General features: G+C 48.2%; 6 protein-coding genes across 6 annotated transcripts; 3 read left to right on the plus strand and 3 right to left on the minus strand.

Annotated features, from left to right (window-relative positions):
• The first annotated feature begins 273 nt into the window (after positions 1-273).
• Positions 274-1,852, plus strand: F5147DRAFT_672510 (uncharacterized protein). The gene is made up of 13 exons (XM_041435681.1): positions 274-293; positions 346-378; positions 435-485; positions 543-607; positions 659-689; positions 741-773; positions 829-905; positions 959-1,013; positions 1,072-1,170; positions 1,226-1,342; positions 1,399-1,439; positions 1,502-1,527; positions 1,582-1,852. Exons 4-13 carry the CDS (start codon positions 560-562, stop codon positions 1,754-1,756), a joined length of 702 nt encoding a protein of 233 aa, XP_041298252.1. The 5' UTR covers positions 274-293; positions 346-378; positions 435-485; positions 543-559; the 3' UTR covers positions 1,757-1,852.
• A 33-nt stretch (positions 1,853-1,885) lies between these two features.
• On the plus strand, positions 1,886-4,129 carry F5147DRAFT_672531 (uncharacterized protein). Its single transcript, XM_041435682.1, has 5 exons — positions 1,886-2,147; positions 2,200-2,301; positions 2,359-2,586; positions 2,676-2,965; positions 3,016-4,129. Exons 1-5 carry the CDS (start codon positions 2,027-2,029, stop codon positions 3,994-3,996), a joined length of 1,722 nt encoding a protein of 573 aa, XP_041298253.1. The 5' UTR covers positions 1,886-2,026; the 3' UTR covers positions 3,997-4,129.
• Positions 4,130-7,810: 3,681 nt separating this feature from the next.
• On the minus strand, positions 7,811-9,609 carry F5147DRAFT_833617 (uncharacterized protein; the record flags this gene model as incomplete). Its single annotated transcript, XM_041443875.1, has 5 exons — positions 7,811-7,987; positions 8,037-8,509; positions 8,566-9,153; positions 9,213-9,395; positions 9,447-9,609. 5 exons carry the CDS (start codon positions 9,607-9,609, stop codon positions 7,979-7,981), a joined length of 1,416 nt encoding a protein of 471 aa, XP_041298254.1. The 3' UTR covers positions 7,811-7,978.
• Positions 9,610-14,359: 4,750 nt separating this feature from the next.
• Positions 14,360-15,375, minus strand: F5147DRAFT_743065 (HotDog domain-containing protein; the record flags this gene model as incomplete). The annotated part of the gene is made up of 4 exons (XM_041439578.1): positions 14,360-14,498; positions 14,554-14,654; positions 14,703-14,783; positions 14,833-15,375. 4 exons carry the CDS (start codon positions 15,373-15,375, stop codon positions 14,360-14,362), a joined length of 864 nt encoding a protein of 287 aa, XP_041298255.1.
• A 92-nt stretch (positions 15,376-15,467) lies between these two features.
• Positions 15,468-17,060, plus strand: F5147DRAFT_309652 (60S ribosomal protein L7A variant 1). Its single transcript, XM_041429155.1, has 5 exons — positions 15,468-15,616; positions 15,670-15,987; positions 16,037-16,299; positions 16,353-16,642; positions 16,699-17,060. Exons 2-5 carry the CDS (start codon positions 15,837-15,839, stop codon positions 16,829-16,831), a joined length of 837 nt encoding a protein of 278 aa, XP_041298256.1. The 5' UTR covers positions 15,468-15,616; positions 15,670-15,836; the 3' UTR covers positions 16,832-17,060.
• Positions 16,940-18,380, minus strand: F5147DRAFT_309647 (translocation protein Sec62-domain-containing protein). Its single transcript, XM_041429154.1, has 3 exons — positions 18,136-18,380; positions 17,584-18,062; positions 16,940-17,527 (listed from the first exon to the last, which is right to left on the minus strand). The coding sequence occupies exons 1-3, from the start codon at positions 18,269-18,271 to the stop codon at positions 17,312-17,314; spliced, it is 831 nt and encodes a 276-aa protein (XP_041298257.1). The 5' UTR covers positions 18,272-18,380; the 3' UTR covers positions 16,940-17,311.
• Between the last annotated feature and the right edge of the window lie 158 nt (positions 18,381-18,538).

The following is an 18,538-nucleotide window of genomic DNA, read 5'->3' on the forward strand; positions in this document are numbered from 1 at the left end:
GCTCCGACACTGCCGTCGAATATCTGTGCCTGAATTTATCGGCTTCTTATAGATGGTAGATGGCAAGAGGAGTGGTATACCATTTGACATCCTTCCTCCAACCCCATGATTCTCTATGAACCAACCGACTTCGTGATAGGGCGCTCTCTTTTGAATCTAAATGTGAGTCATGCAAATAGTGACCTCACAGATGCCGACTCCGAATTTTCTTAGTACGCTTATGGTGAGAGAAACTCTTGTCAACTGGTATCAGCCTATCTGAAATTAACTCAGTGTCTACAACTGTGATCTGGGTTCGTGTTGTTACCGGAGTTTCTCTATACCTCTCGATTGACATCTACAAAGGTCTATGACTATATCATCACATTCGACGATGAGGTGCACTATCTCTGATTATTGCTATCTTCGCGATTCTGAGCCCAATGGTTTCGAAGCTGGCCTATCTTCGCAAGTCCACGCGGGGGAAGGTCAAGATACTGTATCTGGTGTGTCGCTATCTGCCATTTGTGCTGTTAGCTGCAGATACCTACCGTGAGCCCCAGTTCGTATTACTGTTTGCATGATTGAAAGTGTTGTAGAGGTATTGCAACCTGCCTTGCCATTGAGTGTGAGGTGCTTTCTCCAGAGTGTGTTGTACGATGTCTGACGTGCCAAATAGCAATGTCAGACATACTTCCAGATAAACTCATGTCAGTGCCTTACAAGCCTCCAAGATTGACAAATATCTCATTTATTTACAGGGCTTCAGGGAATCACATTGGTAGCTGCGGAATGTAGGTTTTGATCCTTATTCTGCACTATTTTCACGATGAAACATAATACCTGTAGGGATGTTCATTTTGAGAACGTACGCCATCTGGGGAAGAAGCAGAAGGATATTGATCATTCTCTTGGGTTCCTTCTTCGTACGCTTAGATCTCTCCCGAGCGTCCCTCTTGAGATGTCAGTTATTTCACAGGCAATTTTGATCCCAGTCATCTATATCTTGAATAGCTTTGGCAACTCAGTGACAAGTATGTGTTCCCGTCGCTGCCAAAGAGTGATACCAATCGATGCATTTACAACTTGAAGTATCCGAACCTCCAATCCCTCACATCACTAGCTGTTATAATGTCGGCGAAAGTCGCATCATTGTTGTAGCCTATGTTTTACTAGTAGTCGCTGAAATTGGTGAGTGAGCGTTGAATGGAAAAAAAATTATCAGGTTTGACCAGTTTCCTCACAGAAATTTTGTCTTTTACACTATACCGCTCCATCAAACATTACAGAAGTCTTACAAACGACAATCACTTGCTCAATATTCTCATTCAGCACAACATATTCTATTTCATCTGCGGACTCTGTACGTGGTAAAACAGCCTCGGCAATTCGTGCTTGCTGCTGAAGCTATTTGGCCAGTCTTTTCGCTTCTTGTCATCCTGACCATAGCGCTTCTTCCTGTACGTGCGCATCTCTCACAGCTAGCCTTTATGCTTCCTGTGCTTACCAGTCGGCATGACAGTCTGTGTACGGTGATATGGCTTCAAAGTACGTCGTATGTCGGTGTTGGGGAATGAGACGCTCAATAGGATGGTATCAAAGCCTACAGGTCACGGTACATGCCCTGCTCGTTACACGGATGCATCTTGAGCTTTGGAGGTCGGACCGTGCTCAGAGGTTCGTCTTGGTTGACGATAGTATAGCCCTCGATACATTGGATTGGCAAGTTCTGAGAAGTCGCAATCAAGATTGGCACAGAAATATTCTGGCCACTTGACCTTGTCTTCGTTGTATGGTTTTAGCAAGTTGCGTAAATATGTAGCTATGTACTGTAGAGACACGTAGTCGCTAAATAATCAGTAACTCTCAGTAAGGTCACTGGACATCACGTGGACAATGGACATGTCAGTTACGCGTCAGTGGTGTCACGACTCACGACCCTATCATTAGCTTTGAAGCTTTGAAGCTTTGAAGCTTCGAAGTCCGATACACGACTCATTCAGTGACTGCGAATGTCGAGATTGCGGACAACTTCAAGTCCAACGACATGAGTTCTTCCAGCACATCTCCATCCGCACAGGACATCTGGAAGTGGACATTCACCAAGGAAGCGACTGCTCCATGCTTCATTAGAGACGCCCTCTCGATGAAGGAAAGCAACACCAAAGGTCTGTCTCGCTTGCTTAACCGCAATACCTGCCTAACCAACCATGGATTCAGATGCCGACTTTTACTGGCTGGGACACATCCCCTGTCGAAAAGTGATCATTGTTGGCATAGTGGTTGGAATTCAGGACTACGAGAAACGGACGTTGTACACTAGTGAGTGAACAGTTTTTGTGGCTAAGCTTTCGAGTAGTTACCGAGGTTGTTCAATAGTCGACGATTCTACGGCTGTCATAGACTGCGTGCTTCGTCATCCTTTGCCACCGAAAGCTCCAACGAATGCTGATGCAAGTCGCTCGGTTCAGAACTCAAAATGGGAGGCGGCGTCACTTATTCCTCCTGCACCACCCACTCCTGTCACTGCTATCGGCTACCCAGTACAAGTAATCGGCAAAGTTTCTCGGTTCTACGATACAAGACAAATAGTAGTCGAATCTATTGGTAAGTGCTGCGCTACTTATCTTTCACTGTAAACTGAGCGTGTCCTCACGGTTGCTCTTCACGAACGCAACATGGGAATGAACTTGAAGAACCCTGCCAGTCGACTAATGACCAATGGAAACACTGGAAAACCGTTGCGGAGCTTCACAAGTCGAGATATTCCGTGCCGAAACCGTTTGAGATACCAGTGCCTCTTGCCGTTGCTTCATGTGAGACTGGTTCGGAAGAGCCAGCTGCGGCATCCACGTCGGCATCGGGGACGGGTATCCCCGTGCCCCGCACGCCCTTGAAGCGTCCAGCACACGATCATGCCCCATCCTCACCACTTACGGATAGTACAACCTCCGCCCCATCCAGTCCAATTAAACATGGATCTACAGTGAGTATTCTGCATTGTATACAACCACCACCCAACCCTTTATTTTTCAGGATCCACCGAAACTTCGTCACCCTTCCCGATTACATGCGCGGGACTTGACTGAGAACACGTTTCGACTGTACCTCAAGCATTACATGGATCATGCTGTTGTGGCCCTTCATTGGGACGCAGATGATAATTTGTTCTCGACGCCGACTAAGCGCCCGCGCGTTCCATTGGACCAAACTCCCAAGGCACGAACGGTGTATACAACGGATAACATGACGCCACGCGCATCTACTCTGAATGATAGTGCTCCCGATCGCCCTGCATTCACGCTCTCGCACCTACGCCGCGTTCCAGAACTCGCACTTCTCGCTTGCCGGGTGGTTCATACCGAGAGGAAGCGACGCGCCCAAGCAGAGAGGGATGCAGAAAAAGACAAGGCTATGCAGACACAGAAGACCTCCTCGAACAATACCCATGGGCCCTTATCGAAAGCCCTTGCTCATTCACGAACGAGGACCAAGCCCACAGATGTGCCGCGTGTGAAGATGAAGCGCCTATTTTCGTGGGCGGTGTTAAAGTTATATGAAGAGGGTAGCATCGTGCTCTGGGACCAACCACTGACGCCCGTTGCTGTCTCCGGTTCGCGTCCTCCTGGGTCTGGCGACACAAGCGGGTTGTGGAAGACTGCGAACAACACTGCTAATTGCTCAAGTGCGAACAGCTCAGTGTTTTCAACCGCCAATAACACGATGTTTTCTTCTACTGGGGCTTCTTCGTCCAAGTTCGTCATGTCTGAAGAAGATGCCTATCTCTCTGATCCACCGATGTATGAGGAAGATGAGGCTTATGTTTCTGTGACGCCGGCATTGCTTGCTGCACCTGTGCGAAAGATCATGCGTGCGAAGGGGATGCGAGGCAAGAGTGTCAAGGTTGGAGCGGAGGAGATTACCAGGTGTTTGAGAAGAGAGGATGCACGCTGGGCGCGGATTGGGGCGTGGGCTGTGGAAGAGACTATGGAAATGATTCTTGGGGAGCGGAAGTAAGTTCGTCGCGTTGCGAGCGCATGTTTTGGGGTCGACTGCCTCTGGGTTTGCAGCGGAATGATATATGATATCTTCAACAGCATGGTATATTACACAAACTAGTGAATGTATGAATTGCTCTGTCTATGCAGGCGAGTCTAATTGTTTTGAATGAAAGTTGTGCCGAAAAGGTTGAGATGAAGATATGAACAACTCAAAAAGTACGTTGTTTTCTTGAAGTTTTTATTATTTGGCCAGTCACTTTGGTTTCCTCCCAAACTTGACTGTACGCACAGGCCAGTATGTGGAAGGTTGAAGTGTCAGTTTTATTGACCTGCCAATGTCGGATTGATAATTTATTTATCTGTACACAGATTCTGAACATGTGAGACTCATGTGAATTGATCCGCGTCATACAAGACTCGAGATGGTGAGCACAGACAAATTTGCAGTCTGTAGGGACTAATATTGCTCGAGGTCTGCAGTGTCACATGCGATTGATTGGGGAGTTTAGGTTCGGGTGGGTCGGAGGAATACATGTCATGGTAATCATGATGTACGGATGCGGTCAATATAGACATCCTGGTGGCAGCGATGGGCCAGTATAACTGTCCGAAGGTGGTAGTGTGGCAGGAATCTGGGAATTGAGTCAAATAATTGAACAGGGGGGACATTGTATGTGCAAACCTTAATGAAATTTATCGGTGGCGGTATGACACACTATGTACAGCTTAGAATAAAAATCAATGGGATGCAATAATTAGTATTGGTGGCAGTGTGAAGTGCGTAGACTGGGTGCCAGCCTAGGGCGTGACATGGGTGGACCCGGGTGGCACCCGTACCCAATCCGCGGGTAGATGGAACTTCAGAGGCCTACCCGCACCCGTACGGGTAAGAGTATCACGGGTGCGGGTGGATCCATGGGTGGACCTGCAGGTGGTATGGGTCACCCGCGGGTGAACTAGTATATGTTATGTAGAACTGTACTGTAGTACATATGAGAACATATGTATGAAATATATGTAAAAAATCAATCAGAGTCAACATCAATTGTGTCGCGGCGTGAGGGATCCTCTTTTCCCTTCCCTTCTCCCTTCTCCTTTCCCATTTTCTTTCGCATGATTTTTGTAGCGATGCTGAGATCGGGCATAAGGGGTGTATTGAACCAAGATCCAACGGCAACCTGTGCCTTGAAAGAGCTTTACCCTTTCGATATAGAGAGGATCCGCTACTGAGTTGAATGGGCATTTATTGACCGCGCAACGGCGTGTATTTGTTGCTGGCGAGTTAGGTGCCAAAGATGCGCTCGAAGCTGAGTTGATACTGCTCCTCGACATGGAGGATTGAGGTTTAATTAACTGATGACGAGAGACTCGGAGAGAGGGACCAGGCCACCAGGGCAGCACACATCGAATTTAAACATCTCGAATAGATGTCGGTTGGCGTCATGTTGACAGGCTCTGACTCGGATAAGGACTAAAAATTAAAATCCGTCTGAAAATAGTTTATGGTCATACAGCACTGCTTAGTACCTGTTCAGAACCTTCATACCACGGTTATAGTACCTCAGCGAGCTTGATTTTGACATCGGATAAGTGCAAGTAGGGAGGGTACAATATTCATCTGAAACTAATTTGTCACTTGGCGCCGGTTCATACCTCTCATTGGGGTACTAGACCACCCGTGGGTACCCGTGGATACCCAACTTTAGCAAGCCCTCCGACCCGTACCCGTGCGGGTGAGCCACCTGTACCACCCACCACCCATATCACCCGACCCACGTTCCATCCGTGGGTGGCACCCGGGTGGGTACCCGGGTAACCCTCACCCATGTCACGCCCTATGCCAGCCTCGCCCATATGAGGCAGACGCGACGTGTCTGTTTACATTTATTTGGACGAGTGCAAATGGAGCTCACCCAAAAATATTTCCGTTCATCACCAGCCCCCAGGCCTCACCGATGGGCCCCATATTACGTCCGCCAGAGATACAAGGTACGAAGCCACTGATACGGTGACTCCGTGGTATGGATGCACATAAATGAGATAGTCACAACAACTTATCATTAAGGTCCAGAAGCACGGCTCGGCTACTCTTCGATATACTAGCCACATCCGAATAGTCAGCGTGTCCAGTGTAGAAGGGTCCAGATCTTGGTATCGAGAGCCGTGCATGCCTATTACTTATTGCTTCCCTGATCGCGATATCGATTAGGTTAACGCCGTCTCAGAATGTCAAGAGATCATCACCTTGAGAGACTTTTCCTGTATTATGCCGCGCATCCAATCGTATACTGGGTGACTATCCGTTCAAATACTGTGGAATAGACTCACAAAAAGACCAATGAAGGAAGGAAGTTGCAACGTTGAGCGCTTGAGCTTGAGCCTCGATGCCGTTCAATTTGCAAAACATATGATTTGTATCTGTTCTAGGCCACTACTTAACGCCAGAGCTAAGTATCCGCTGACTAATCTGCAGCTCAGGTCCCCGCCTGACTCAATTTCGGTACGGTAATAGTCACTGCCGTGGTCCGACCTCTCCCAATACACAGGAACGTCTACGTTCCAATCCATGAGCTCCCTGATGAATTTTTCTGTTCAAATTTTTAGCAGACTGCGCAGTCTCGCATAACTGTGACTGGTGGTGGCCCGAGTTGAGATAGTGGAACACGATCGTTCTGACTCTCCACAATACGTGCTACGGGGTAATGATTGCAACGTGGATCAGGAAGTAACCGTGACTGGACATGACAAAAGCTCACCGGTCGTCGGCTGGGTCTCGATACGATGAAGTTGAGCTTGCTCGACTCCAGCAACTAGTGTGGCTGTTAACATTCTCGTATCTTCGTTATCAAGGAAAGCCATCTATTCTCTGTCGTTCCCTGGAGTAGTAAATTATCCATCCATCAGCTTCTTACCGACAAAATTCACATTTTTCTTCCATGTGTTGCAGTCTTTTTACGGTTTCTTCCGCACATATTTTCAAAGCTGGTACTAATCTATTCTACGTTATCTAGCCATCCACTTATTACTTGAGAAGACGACGGTCTAAAATACACAGGATATCTAACGTCCGTCACCTCGTGTTTCCCATTTTACAGGCCATGTACAAGCATCGGTCCTCGTGCGCATACTTTAATTTCCCTCGACATTGGGCCCCGGAATGCCTTTTCAGTTCCTCGCATTCTGTAGAAAATGCTATTACAAGAATAGTTGCGCCAAGGAGCCGACACCACGATATTGTCATATTCAGCTGACTTCTAGTTCCATCGCTGCAACAGCAAGTGCTACTAGAGCCAAGGAAGACGTCAAGAAGGTCGTGTCTTTAATGCTGATAAGCAGTACGTCTACTGGCACAAAAGGCGGTCATAAGGAAGGACTAAATTGGCCAAGGAATTCCAAGGGCACCAATCAGTTGACTGACCCTCGCCCTGATATCAATGTGGCGAGGATATAATTCATCTCGCTAGTAAAGAGCAGTATCTTGGACTGATCGAGGCCGCTGTGGAATGCAAAGTTTATTTGCTGAAAGCGAGACGAGAAGTAATCACACTTCTAAGCAATTTGAAAATTGTCCTGCAAAATGCTTCATCGTGCCTTTGTTTCATTTACTAAACGCGCAGCGTAAAATCATTGGTTTCCGCCGCAGCGGTTAGATGGGCTTACAAGATATCACGCACCCGACTTGGAACTTTAGCGTTCCTCACAATGGAGGGATCACTATGGAATCGCGACATCGATCAGAAGAGGAACGAGAATGGTTAGTACAGGCTCCGAGTCGATGACCCGCCGTCGGCGTCTGTAATGCTCATAATACGAACCTACATCACACCAGATGACCATCATAACAATAATTGCGCAATGAGTTATCTACTGCAGCTAGCAAGGGACGAATGTCAAAGGACAAAAAGTGAACAAAAAAGTACCTAGCCATACTAGAAGGCCGTGACTCCGCAACCATACAATACATGCCAATATAATATGATCATCTGTGCACTACTGTTCTACACAATCTGATGGAGATGTAAGCAGGAGGTCACCCCCATTGGGTAGATTACTCACATAATTGCGGATGTCGCTCGGGAAGCTTGACGAAGACTGTGCCATCGTGTCATTGTGTGTCGTGTCAGGCGAGTTATGAGTATTGTTTACGAAATCATCTAGGCAGAAGTTATCAAGGCTACCATCCAATATGAATGGTTCGTCCAGCCTGTTTTGCGTGCTGTATTCGTGTGACTGAAAGATTCCTTGGTCCGAGAAATTTTGGGTCACAGGATAATTTTGAGAAGAGAGTAGATGCATGGGATCCATTAAATCGGGAGAAGCATGAGTAGTGTGTGCGAGGAGTTGTGAATTGGTTTGATATGCGACATGTGGTGACATGGAAGATGTGGGTGTCTGTACAGAGACGGGATATCGGAAGTGGTATGTAGCAGAGAAGATAGGGACTGGGCGTGGGCGACCTGAGGATCTTGCGGGAGTTCCTGGGTCCAGAATACGGTATACATCCTGAATGATGGTGTATAGGGTAGGATCTTTGGCGACAAATCAATTGAACGCCTGTTACACATCAAGTTCAGAAAATACGGACCTGGAGATTTGCACAGGGTCTCCCAGTACTTGGGAACTAGAGGTGTGCTGTACAGCAATGGACCATCACCAGAGAAACCGGTAAAATATGGTCCGACGCATTCGAGTTTCGTGTCCTCGCTGTGGATGGGTGCGCCATCCAATAACACTATGTAGGATGACTTGCCAATGACGGCTGAGGGGGAGACGAAGGTAACAGTGGAATCAATGTCCCTTATGGGACGTGGTGTGTCTGAGGAGGGGTGTGAAGCGACACCTTGAGGGGGCAAGTGATATGGAGAGGAAAATGGTGCATGGGAACTTGATGAGAATGAACTAGACTCTGGCAAAATGTCAATGTATACTGGGGTACGCATGTCCTGAGGAAGGTGGTTTCGTTGAGACGATGACATGTATTGTCCAGAAGACATAGATGAGTCTTTGGATTCAGATGAGCAAGTGGATGAGTCGGCGCTGGTTGACGTCGAAAGGTTGGAATATATAGAGGAAGGAGAAGGGTTGGATTCATCCTGGCTATGAGGAGAAAACCTCCGGGACAAGTCGACTTCACTCCGCGCACCATAATATTGCAGGGTAAGCGAATCGATCACTGCCAAAACAGTAAATTCTAGTTACGCCGTGCACAGGACAGCGGACCCGGATACTTACGTTCCCGACCCTCGACTGTGTCCTTAAACTGTTGTAGACGACTGCCTATTTGTTTTGATGATCTGTGCTTTCCCGTCTTGCGGTAGATGTAATCTGAGATGAACTGATTGCGTTGAGGGAATCGACTTAATACATGTGCTTCCGAGTCCCGGGAGTAGTGAGCGGATCCATATTCTTGAAGGCCTGGCTCGGAGTCACGTGACCTATTAATTAGGTTGTGAATACAATCCGCACCTTTCAGCATCGTGGCTTCGAGACAAGGTGGCCATACAGGCTCGGATTTACCCTTCAGAGTTTTCCAACTTTTTCTGACCTTCATGATCGTCTGAAAAATGTCTTCTGTGCTTTGGCTCGGTGGTATTGCCTGTGGAGGATCGGGATCACGTGGACTTGTCATGCTGCCAGCTCAAGATGACGATGGGCAGCGTTCAAAACGCACTTGGTGGGCGTGGAGTGTGGGCGATCAAATTATGGGTGCAGGATAATACAATACTATAGTGATCTGATTATAGATCAAAGCAGGTGAAGTATACCAATTGGAGGCTGGCTAGCGTTGGCTAATATAACTTAAGGGTGCCCCACTGGGGGCGTTAACGGCAAACATGGCAGTAAGTTTCCCGGATGTGGCAGAAAAGTTGTATGATTAACGAAAATAGCTTTGACATAACATGCGGAGGGGACAAGAACCCCGTTGTCAATCGATCAAGCTGCGTCACGTACTTAAGGTTTCAAATTTGCAGCGATTTATTCTTGAGAAGTACGAGACAGTATGGTTTGCGCCGCCCGAATAAAGGGTGGTACCGCAAAAATAACTACCCCCAGTTGGCAACCACAGAATCATGCCACAAAACATGCGCCATGATTACATCTCGACGGTGAGCCTTCGCGAGAAGCCGTTGATGAGAGGATAATAATGTTGCAATGTCCCAGCGATGTGACTAAATATTGTCACCCGCGCTGATTTCATGAGGGAGATCATCAATCAGTGACTGCGTCAGTTAGTCATAGATCCCACTCACCCTCCGGCGATGTGATAGTCCCGAACGCGGAGAATTCCTTTCATGTGAATAGCAACAATGAATATTTCAAACGAGGTGAAGTGACCTTGCAATTATCTTGTGCTCACCGGAGGAAATTGACTACTACCGTTTCTCAGGCCTGGGCCAGACGTCAGACTCGACGTGACGCTCTGAGCGTCAGTTCTTTGTTCAACCTATGAATTGAGCCCACACTTGATTTGCAGCTTTCCTACTGATAACATATGCACTGATCATGAATCTGTGCGCCAGAATTACTGGGCTTCTCTCTCATCTTTCTGGCTGGTGAGTGCCTACTGCTCGGGCCGAAGGAGCCTACTTTTCTCGCCACAGCTCAGTGTTGCTTGAAGGTCTCAATGAAATAAACGATAAACGATTTTTATTGGCCGACTGCGTGCGCTACTCGACCCTGAAGCTACGTAATACCTCTATTTATTCTGGCAACTCCACTTTGTGATCGACCTGTGCATGGAAGCTCAACACGAGTTCTTAACATCGACCTCGGCCCATCAGAACCTTTCGCCTCAGGCCCTCGGCAACGGTGAGGGTTTCATAGAAGAGCTGATCAGTTGAAGCTTCGTCAGTTCGAGAAGACTCTCATGAACAAGCTGGTCGGTAGCTCAAAAAGGATGTGCAGCGGCTCAATGAACCCTAAATCCTGTCAGGGCACTGGCTTTGCAGGATTTAACCCGAGATAACCGACAGTGTATAACGGTGGTGGCTTACATACAAGAACCTGCCAAGGAACTGTAAGCGTCTGAATCGGAACAGACTCGGAATCTCCCAGTGTGCAGTAAGGGACAATTAAAAAAAGGGTTTAAATTTCTGGAATAGTAGGTCCCCGCATTCAAGTAGTAGAACAGGTTGGCTCAGCCCTTCGACTCGGAATTGAACGTCTCCCAACTTCGAAGTTAATCACCAAGCTTTAGGTCGTACTGTTCGCACAAGTTAGCCCAGAGACTAGGTTATGCTTCAGGTGTTAGACCGCTAATAGGCGTTTATTCCAGATGGATACTGGTCATAAGATAAGACCGAAGATGTAGTTGGCCACATGGGAGACTGGACCATCAGTCGTGGACGTAACTTCATGAATCCTTTCACGGCATGATTCCATTGCGAAGTTTAAGAAGAGAGAACACGACTCTCCCAATCGCCCAAGTCATCTGTAAGGTACACTTCACGATCATTGAAACCGACACTAAACTCGCTTGCGATGCGGCAATCTGACTATGGTGAAGTGAGGAAGCCGTCACTTAGTAGGTAACATCCATACCTGGTATTCGTGCTAGGATTACATGCATTACATGCCTGCTGGGTCAAATGCCAGCGCTTGTTTCAGCGAATGCAGGCTGCTGTCTGTAGAAATTCATATGAATTGTCATGGGGGGCGCACGCCCTTCTCCGTAACCGGTGATATTACGGATCATGTCATGCTGAAGGAGATAACTTAACCGACAAGATGGCTACGAGGGCACACAGTACTAGCGCCTACTCGCATGCAGGACGTACTACATGCACCTGAGACACAGCCAAATAAGAGCCTGTGACTCATGTAATGGCTGCTCAAATTGGACGCCATATTCGAATTCGATACATTCAAGTTCATGAATGTCCCAGGATATGTATCGCATCTGTCCAAAAAGACCATGGCCTCATTGATAAATGCTGAGAACAGGCCCTCAGGCTGGGATACGAACTCGGTGATAATCCAGCGCACGTTCAGATCCAGAGTCGGCGGCCCATCGGCGAGTCCCATGACCCTAATCAGAAAATTAACTGAGCTAATTTTGCTCGAGTGCTTGTTACAAATGTTGATCATGACTCCTTAGTACACGGACACGAATAATATCGCATACTCTGTTACGTATCGTTCTGAGATTCAGGGGTGACGTGGAGATTGAGGATCCTGGACATCCGAGTCTGTAGCCATCATGTGAACAACACATAGTAACGTCACATTAGTAACAGATTCGGACAAGAATGATCATGCAATGATTCAGAGGTATCTCGCAGTGCTCACGGCTGACAGACTTTCTCGAGAAAACATACAGGTAAATAGCCCCCATTCAGCCGAGCCCAAGCCTCCAATTTCAGCAATGACCTAGTATAAGCGTAATCCGGGGTCCACTCGGCATTCAACGGATATCTCTGGTAGTAAAAGATGGGTGAAATGACTCGAAGGGATTCCAGGACAAGAAGTCCGCCGATATCGACACAGCAGCATCTGGATGACACTAACCGGTACTAAGTCCTGTCTACTCCCCAAGTCCAGGTGTTAAATAAGGGAGTCCATGAATTAGGGTAAGCAGCGTTGTTGAATGTCACCACGGTGTTGTTTGGATTAGCCACCCTGCAAATAACCGAGACTGAAACATTTAGCCAGGTAGTAGACCGGTTGCCGAGCTATAGTAGGCCGGAACCTCACAGAAGTAAAACCCGCCGCCGACTAAGTGAATGAATAACTAAAGTCGCACCACCAAACGACAAACGGACGATTGAACTTAGTAGTACATTTGGGCCTTCCAAAGGGGGTTCCCGAGTCGATGTCCTGCCGGCATCAACCATTGGCCGTGGATATAAGGCTGAACCTTTGAAGATGACATCAGTCAATGAACGGTAGGTCACCGTAGAAGAGATGAGAGAACGAAGATATTTCAACTTGATGCCCGGTATCGACTCCCACGCTGGTCGGCCGAAAACCATCATGACGATTTTCCGAATCTCGAGTTCAACAGACAAAATTTCTCAATTCTGTCGCAAGACCCAGGCTTTTTCCAAGAGTCTCTGACTCCAAATCAGCTGGCAGGTGCGGTGTTGCATTCAGTGTAAGTCATAGGATCGACGCTCTAGCTTAAGAATAGATCCGGCAGCCGAGGTTTGGAGCCTCGTCCTTGCCAAACCTTGTCTTGATTTTTGGACATAGCTTTAGGCAGGCCCACGCTGCGAGTGGTCTTTCCAAATTCCTTCGCCATACACCCAATTGCCTCCTTGTCCCCCTGGCTCCGGTTCTTATGATCACAGGTACCCGTGACATTTGCAAATTGCACCCTCGGCTGGGTTATCCTACTAATGAAGACCAATCAGAAGGCGGGCAAAGATTTTAAATGTTCAAGAACACAGCGGCAGACCGGCTACTAGTAGCGCAGGGCTTGCCGTGATTTATTTTATATTTAGTGTCCAAAAGATTTTTACGCCAAGTCGGTTGCATAGCAGTCTAGTTGGGTGGTACATACTAAACCAGTGAACACCGTGCTTCCAAGCACGATAACTCCACCCCGGATCATGGTGACAGTCAACCCGGAAGCCCGACCAGTAACAGTGTATTGACACATGATGGATTTCAAGGCGATTCAGGTTCTTATGGGGCAACGCTCTTCCTCGGGTAAAACAGACAGGGCATCCGGCGGGGAATCACAACACAACTATCAGGCGTTTACAGAACCCCGGAGCCCCTTTCACCTCAAGGATCATTCAGGTTTTGTACTATATAGTTGATTTGTCAACAAGACTTCACCACGCCTGCACGTCACAAAAAATCCGCGGATAACGAGCGGAGGATTACACGTACACGACAGGGTGCTCAGTCATAAAATCTACCGCTGATTTCCTCCGATCTAGGTGAGAATGCATGTAGACCCTTGTTTTCAAATTTCGCAGATTCGAAGGACAGGCGTTTCCTGGCCCAGTATTACGAATCAAGGCACTCACCTCGCTTTGCTAATTACTAGCTGGCTGTCATGCGGCCCAGATCAGTACAGATCTCACGTTGATCATCACTTTGCACACGCCCGTTGTTAACTGCTGTAGCGTTCCTATCAGCGTCGGTATGGCTTCTTCGGATCCCTAATGCCTGAATACACTGGCCTGTTGAAGGTAAATGGGGTGGGGTTCCGTTGGAAGGAGCGCGGGTGGCTTGACGCGGCATTTGGAAGGTGTGACATAGCTATGATGTGGCACTGATGGAGAACACGGGGTGTGTGTGGAGATTGTGCTTTGAGGAATGGAAACGAGTTTGTCGCATCCTCCGCGGTAAGTTGCATCTAGGGTTGGTCTATGATACAGGTATCTCTAACGGCATACTATATAAGTTAATAAATGGTATGAATTGCTCTATGCCTTGGATGGGGGAGGCGGCATGCCCTCGCTGAGGAGTACGGGAGTTGATCTAGCAGGTTCGGGGTCGCCCATCATTTGTTGAACAGCCTTGCTCTTGAGTAGGTGGGCATATTTGGGTTGAACGAAAGTTGCGCTGGACAATGCAGGAATGAGTAAGAAGAGTTAAGTTCAAAAGATTGGAGACTGACTGCGCTTCGACCAGTAAGTTGCCTTTGAGATCCTCTACTTTGCCAGTGACCTTGGATTTGCGACCTGCCTTGTCGACTAAACTGATCCGGACGACGATGAACTAGTGCCCGGTCAAGCACGTAAGTATGTGAAAGAAAGAGGTACTTGCCTGATCCGCAAAGGTCGGGGCGCGATAATTTATGGACAAGTTGGCAGTGACGCCAATCTTTTCTGGTAAATTAATAATCGCCTTGTACAATAGGTCAAGACACGCTCAATGCTCGGAACAAATAACTCACAGTTCGCGCCAGACTCTCATCCAAAATAGTAGCCAGTAGCCCACCGTGAATTATCCCATCATGGCCACACACACCCCGACCTACATGCACGATGACGAGAGCCTCACTCTCATCCTTCCTAGCGCGTACGAGAGGTGGAAGCGCGAGTTTTCCGGGGCCACGAAGTGCACCTGCAGTGAGGCTGTTTACGCGGAGCTCCTCTGGGTAATTAGCATAAGGGCGGCTCTCATACCACTCGTGGGCGTCGGGCTGAGCACGGTGGGACGTGAGGAGTGGGAGGGTTTGTAGGGTTTGTTCGAGAGTTGCGGTGTATCTAATTGATTGTGGGGAATCAGGGTCGGGGGGCGCTGGGGCTGGCCGGGGGGAGATGAAGGTAATGTAAGGGTGCGGGTAGAAGGCGCCAAGGGTGTAGCCGGTGATGGCAACGGAACCGCCAAGGGCTAGTGTTCTGAGGTAGCGGCGTGGCGAACGGGAAGTGGGAGGGGGTCCGGTCGAGAAAACTCGTGCATTTGTGAGGATGCGTCTCAAAATATTAGAAGACATTATATGCCGGTCCCATTAATGACTAGTACTGATGATTGCTCAGTCAGTGTCGGGTGTTGCCGAAGCGGAGTGTAAACATAACTTTGACATACAGAGATCGACCATCGACGACTTTAACCTCAAGACCTACCCCCTCAAGACCGTCAAAATGGTGAGTTGCCAGCAAGCGTCGTTCGCTGTGTGCATCGGAGCACCCTAGCACTATTCAGTCCATACTCTTCAACCTTCAATACAATGGATGGCAAGTCCTTCATCCAGATAACGCCATGGGATATCATCCTCATATTCATATAGAATTGGTTCAGCGCAAATCTTGATCCTTGTTATCAAGTCAAGTGGAGTCGTCATGTACGATGATGATACTTTATATTGCTGGACTCGTTGGATGCACAGTCATCCAGGAGTGCTAGAGCTCCGAGACATGCAGCTTACGTCGCAGGCACTTTTGTGCTCTGCTTCGCATGCTGATTCGTTCTCGTCTCAATGACCAGCCCCCCAAAGTCAAGGCCGGTTCCCGCAAGAAACCCGCATCCGCACCAGGTGCTGCTGGCAAAGCTGCAAAAATCACAAAAAATCCTCTCTTCGAGGCAAAGCCGAAGAACTTTGGCATTGGTTCGCTTCATCTTTGTTTCGCAAAATTGCCAACTGATGTATTTTTTAGGCCAACATATTCGTCCTAAGACCGATCTCACTCGCTTTGTCAAATGGCCCGAGTACATCCGCCTTCAACGCCAGAAGGTCATTCTTTCTCAGCGCTTGAAAGTTCCTCCTGCTATTGCCCAGTTCTCCCACACTCTGGACAAGAACACTGCTACACAACTTTTCAAGCTCCTCAACAAATACCGCCCGGAGAGCAAAGTCGAGAAGAAGGAGCGTCTCGAGGCTCTAGCCAAAGCTGCCGCTGAGGAAAAGGAACCTGCCAAGGTTTGTATTCGACGTATTGTAAATTGCAGGTTATTGATATAGATGATCTACAGGACAAGAAACCTCTTTTCGTCAAGTACGGTTTGAACCACTGCGTCGCCCTCATCGAGGCGAAGAAGGCGTCTCTCGTAATCATCGCTCACGACGTCGACCCCATTGAGTTGGTTGTCTTCCTTCCCGCTCTTTGTCGCAAAATGGGTGTCCCCTATGTCATCGTCAAGGGCAAAGCCCGTCTGGGCACCGTGGTCCACAAGAAGACCGCTGCCATTCTCACTCTCCAAGATGTCAAGAGCGAAGACCAGCGCGAGCTTGCAACCCTCGTCAGCGCCGCCAAAGCCAACTTGTGAGTTTTCCCTTTTCATGTTGTATCTACGCTTCAGTGCTAATGGGAATTCAAAGCACTGACAAGTACGAAGATCAGCGCCGTCACTGGGGTGGTGGTCTCCGTGGATACAAGTCCACTCAAATGATGCGCAAGCGCGCGAAAGCTGCTGGTTTGGACTCCAAGGCTGCTGCTCTTGGCAAGCTGTAAGCTTTGTGCTAGTCCTTTTCGTTTATCGTCACCACTTTATATGTCATGCCTGTTATGAATATGGTATGCATCGTACGCTGGGTTATCCCAAGTTACTACTGTGTGGAGGCCAGGGCATATCGTGCCAGGTCGTATACTGTGATGCATGTTGCGCCATCAGCTATAACATGATTGCAGTTGTTTGAAAGTCTACTTTGAAATTAGCAAAACCAATATGAAACCGAGATAGCATATGGGGCCAGCGAGTGACAGTGCCTGAGCTCTGAACTTCACGATAGCTGTGACTAGTTGCATCTAAAGAGCTGCCAGTACAAGGGAATCATGCATGGTGAATGGATCGAACCGGGACCAGGGAATGAGTGTGAGAAGTGCGTAGTCTAGACAACTCCTGGTGAGTATAAAGGAAATTTTAGTCCCCTCATCCCCATTTGCTCCACTGAAAGCATAATAAACATTGCCTACAAACATGCGATGATCCCGTTATGAATCCACGTCTGGAACCTCCTCCACCCGTGCCGAGCGACTCCCTGGACGCGATTGCTCTGGGGACTCATCACCAACCTCCTCGATAAAAGCCCCACCGTTATTAGCAAGCTGTTCCTCAGGACTCGCACCAGCGGGAGCCTTTGCCTTCTTCTTCTTCCCGGCTTTCTTCTTTGGAACATCCCACTCCCACAACGGAACAAATGACTCGATCTACGCCAAATGCCTAAGAAACAAGGATACAAAAAACAAAAAACATCACAACTCACAACACCAACGTCTGCGAATAATTGAGGGAAGATCCAAATTCCAGGGCTTGCTATGACCACGGTGATTATGTAGAATATCAACCGTATGATTGCGAGTCCAAAGAATGCGCCGAGTAAACCCAGCATGGCAATGCTCAGGTACCACACACCCAAACGCATCACTGGGGGCCACAACGGGAACATTACGGCTGCAAGCATAAGCGCGACCATCAAAAGTCCGCCAGCATATGTAGTCCATTGAGAACCTTCGTAGAGCCACACGAAGTACGCATCTTGGGCAAATTGTTGTTGCTGAACGACAGTGACGTGGCGCGGAGATATGGATGAGCCTGTGGGTGCGCCGCGGTCTACGCGGAGGTAAAAAGCGTATTGTATGGATGATTGGAGGAGGGCCTCAGCCTCGACTTCCGTAGTGACCTTGGGTACGTTTTTTACTTTTGCATAGGCGGGCGAGAGGAGGGCTTTCACTGCGGATTTGCCTGGTAGTGGTGGTGATGACGGTCATGGTTAGAACAGTGGCAGCAAAAAATTGACTCCAAAACGATCAGATACCTTTGAAATAATCGACGCGTTTCCCATTCAACGCACCAACACGTATTTTCATGCCAGATTTACTGCTGCGGAGGAATTGGACAACATTGCGGGTTTCTGGAGGCGCTTTAGCTTGCGTATCATCCTTCGAAGCCATTTGCGATGGATGACAACTAAGAAATTAGTCTGGTGGTGACTATGATGTTTGGGATTGAGGGAGGCGCTGCCACGAATAAGTGAGTCACGCCTAACAAAGGGACAGAGGTGTGCTTATGTCAGCAAAAAAATCAAGTTAGTAAAAAGACTCAGCATCAACTTAACATTCTTAAAGACCTCCGTCGTCAGCTCTTCTGGGTTTGTCCCATTTACTTTCAATTCGAAAGATACAGCCTGATACAGCACATTGACATCCCCGCAGCGGTTC

The sequence above is a fragment of the Suillus discolor genome (genome assembly GCF_016758755.1).
Source record: "Suillus discolor strain FC423 chromosome Unknown F5147scaffold_5, whole genome shotgun sequence".
Classification (NCBI taxonomy): domain Eukaryota; kingdom Fungi; phylum Basidiomycota; class Agaricomycetes; order Boletales; family Suillaceae; genus Suillus; species Suillus discolor.

Excerpts from the sequence above, each read along its gene's own strand:
- F5147DRAFT_672531 (XM_041435682.1), top strand. The coding sequence starts at position 2,027 with ATGAGTTCTTCCAGCACATCTCCATCCGCACAGGACATCTGGAAGTGG. Across the intron at positions 2,302-2,358 it reads GAAACGGACGTTGTACACTA|TCGACGATTCTACGGCTGTC; the intron begins GTGAGTGAACAG and ends GTTGTTCAATAG. Across the intron at positions 2,587-2,675 it reads AATAGTAGTCGAATCTATTG|AACCCTGCCAGTCGACTAAT; the intron begins GTAAGTGCTGCG and ends ATGAACTTGAAG.
- F5147DRAFT_672510 (XM_041435681.1), top strand. The coding sequence starts at position 560 with ATGATTGAAAGTGTTGTAGAGGTATTGCAACCTGCCTTGCCATTGAGT. Across the intron at positions 1,014-1,071 it reads CTTTGGCAACTCAGTGACAA|TATCCGAACCTCCAATCCCT; the intron begins GTATGTGTTCCC and ends TACAACTTGAAG. Across the intron at positions 1,343-1,398 it reads CTATTTCATCTGCGGACTCT|TCTTTTCGCTTCTTGTCATC; the intron begins GTACGTGGTAAA and ends CTATTTGGCCAG.
- F5147DRAFT_309652 (XM_041429155.1), top strand. The coding sequence starts at position 15,837 with ATGCTGATTCGTTCTCGTCTCAATGACCAGCCCCCCAAAGTCAAGGCC. Across the intron at positions 15,988-16,036 it reads GCCGAAGAACTTTGGCATTG|GCCAACATATTCGTCCTAAG; the intron begins GTTCGCTTCATC and ends TGTATTTTTTAG. Across the intron at positions 16,643-16,698 it reads AGCGCCGCCAAAGCCAACTT|CACTGACAAGTACGAAGATC; the intron begins GTGAGTTTTCCC and ends GGGAATTCAAAG.
- F5147DRAFT_309647 (XM_041429154.1), bottom strand. The coding sequence starts at position 18,271 with ATGGCTTCGAAGGATGATACGCAAGCTAAAGCGCCTCCAGAAACCCGC. Across the intron at positions 18,063-18,135 it reads ACGCGTCGATTATTTCAAAG|GCAAATCCGCAGTGAAAGCC; the intron begins GTATCTGATCGT and ends CACCACTACCAG. Across the intron at positions 17,528-17,583 it reads TATTCGCAGACGTTGGTGTT|ATCGAGTCATTTGTTCCGTT; the intron begins GTGAGTTGTGAT and ends CATTTGGCGTAG.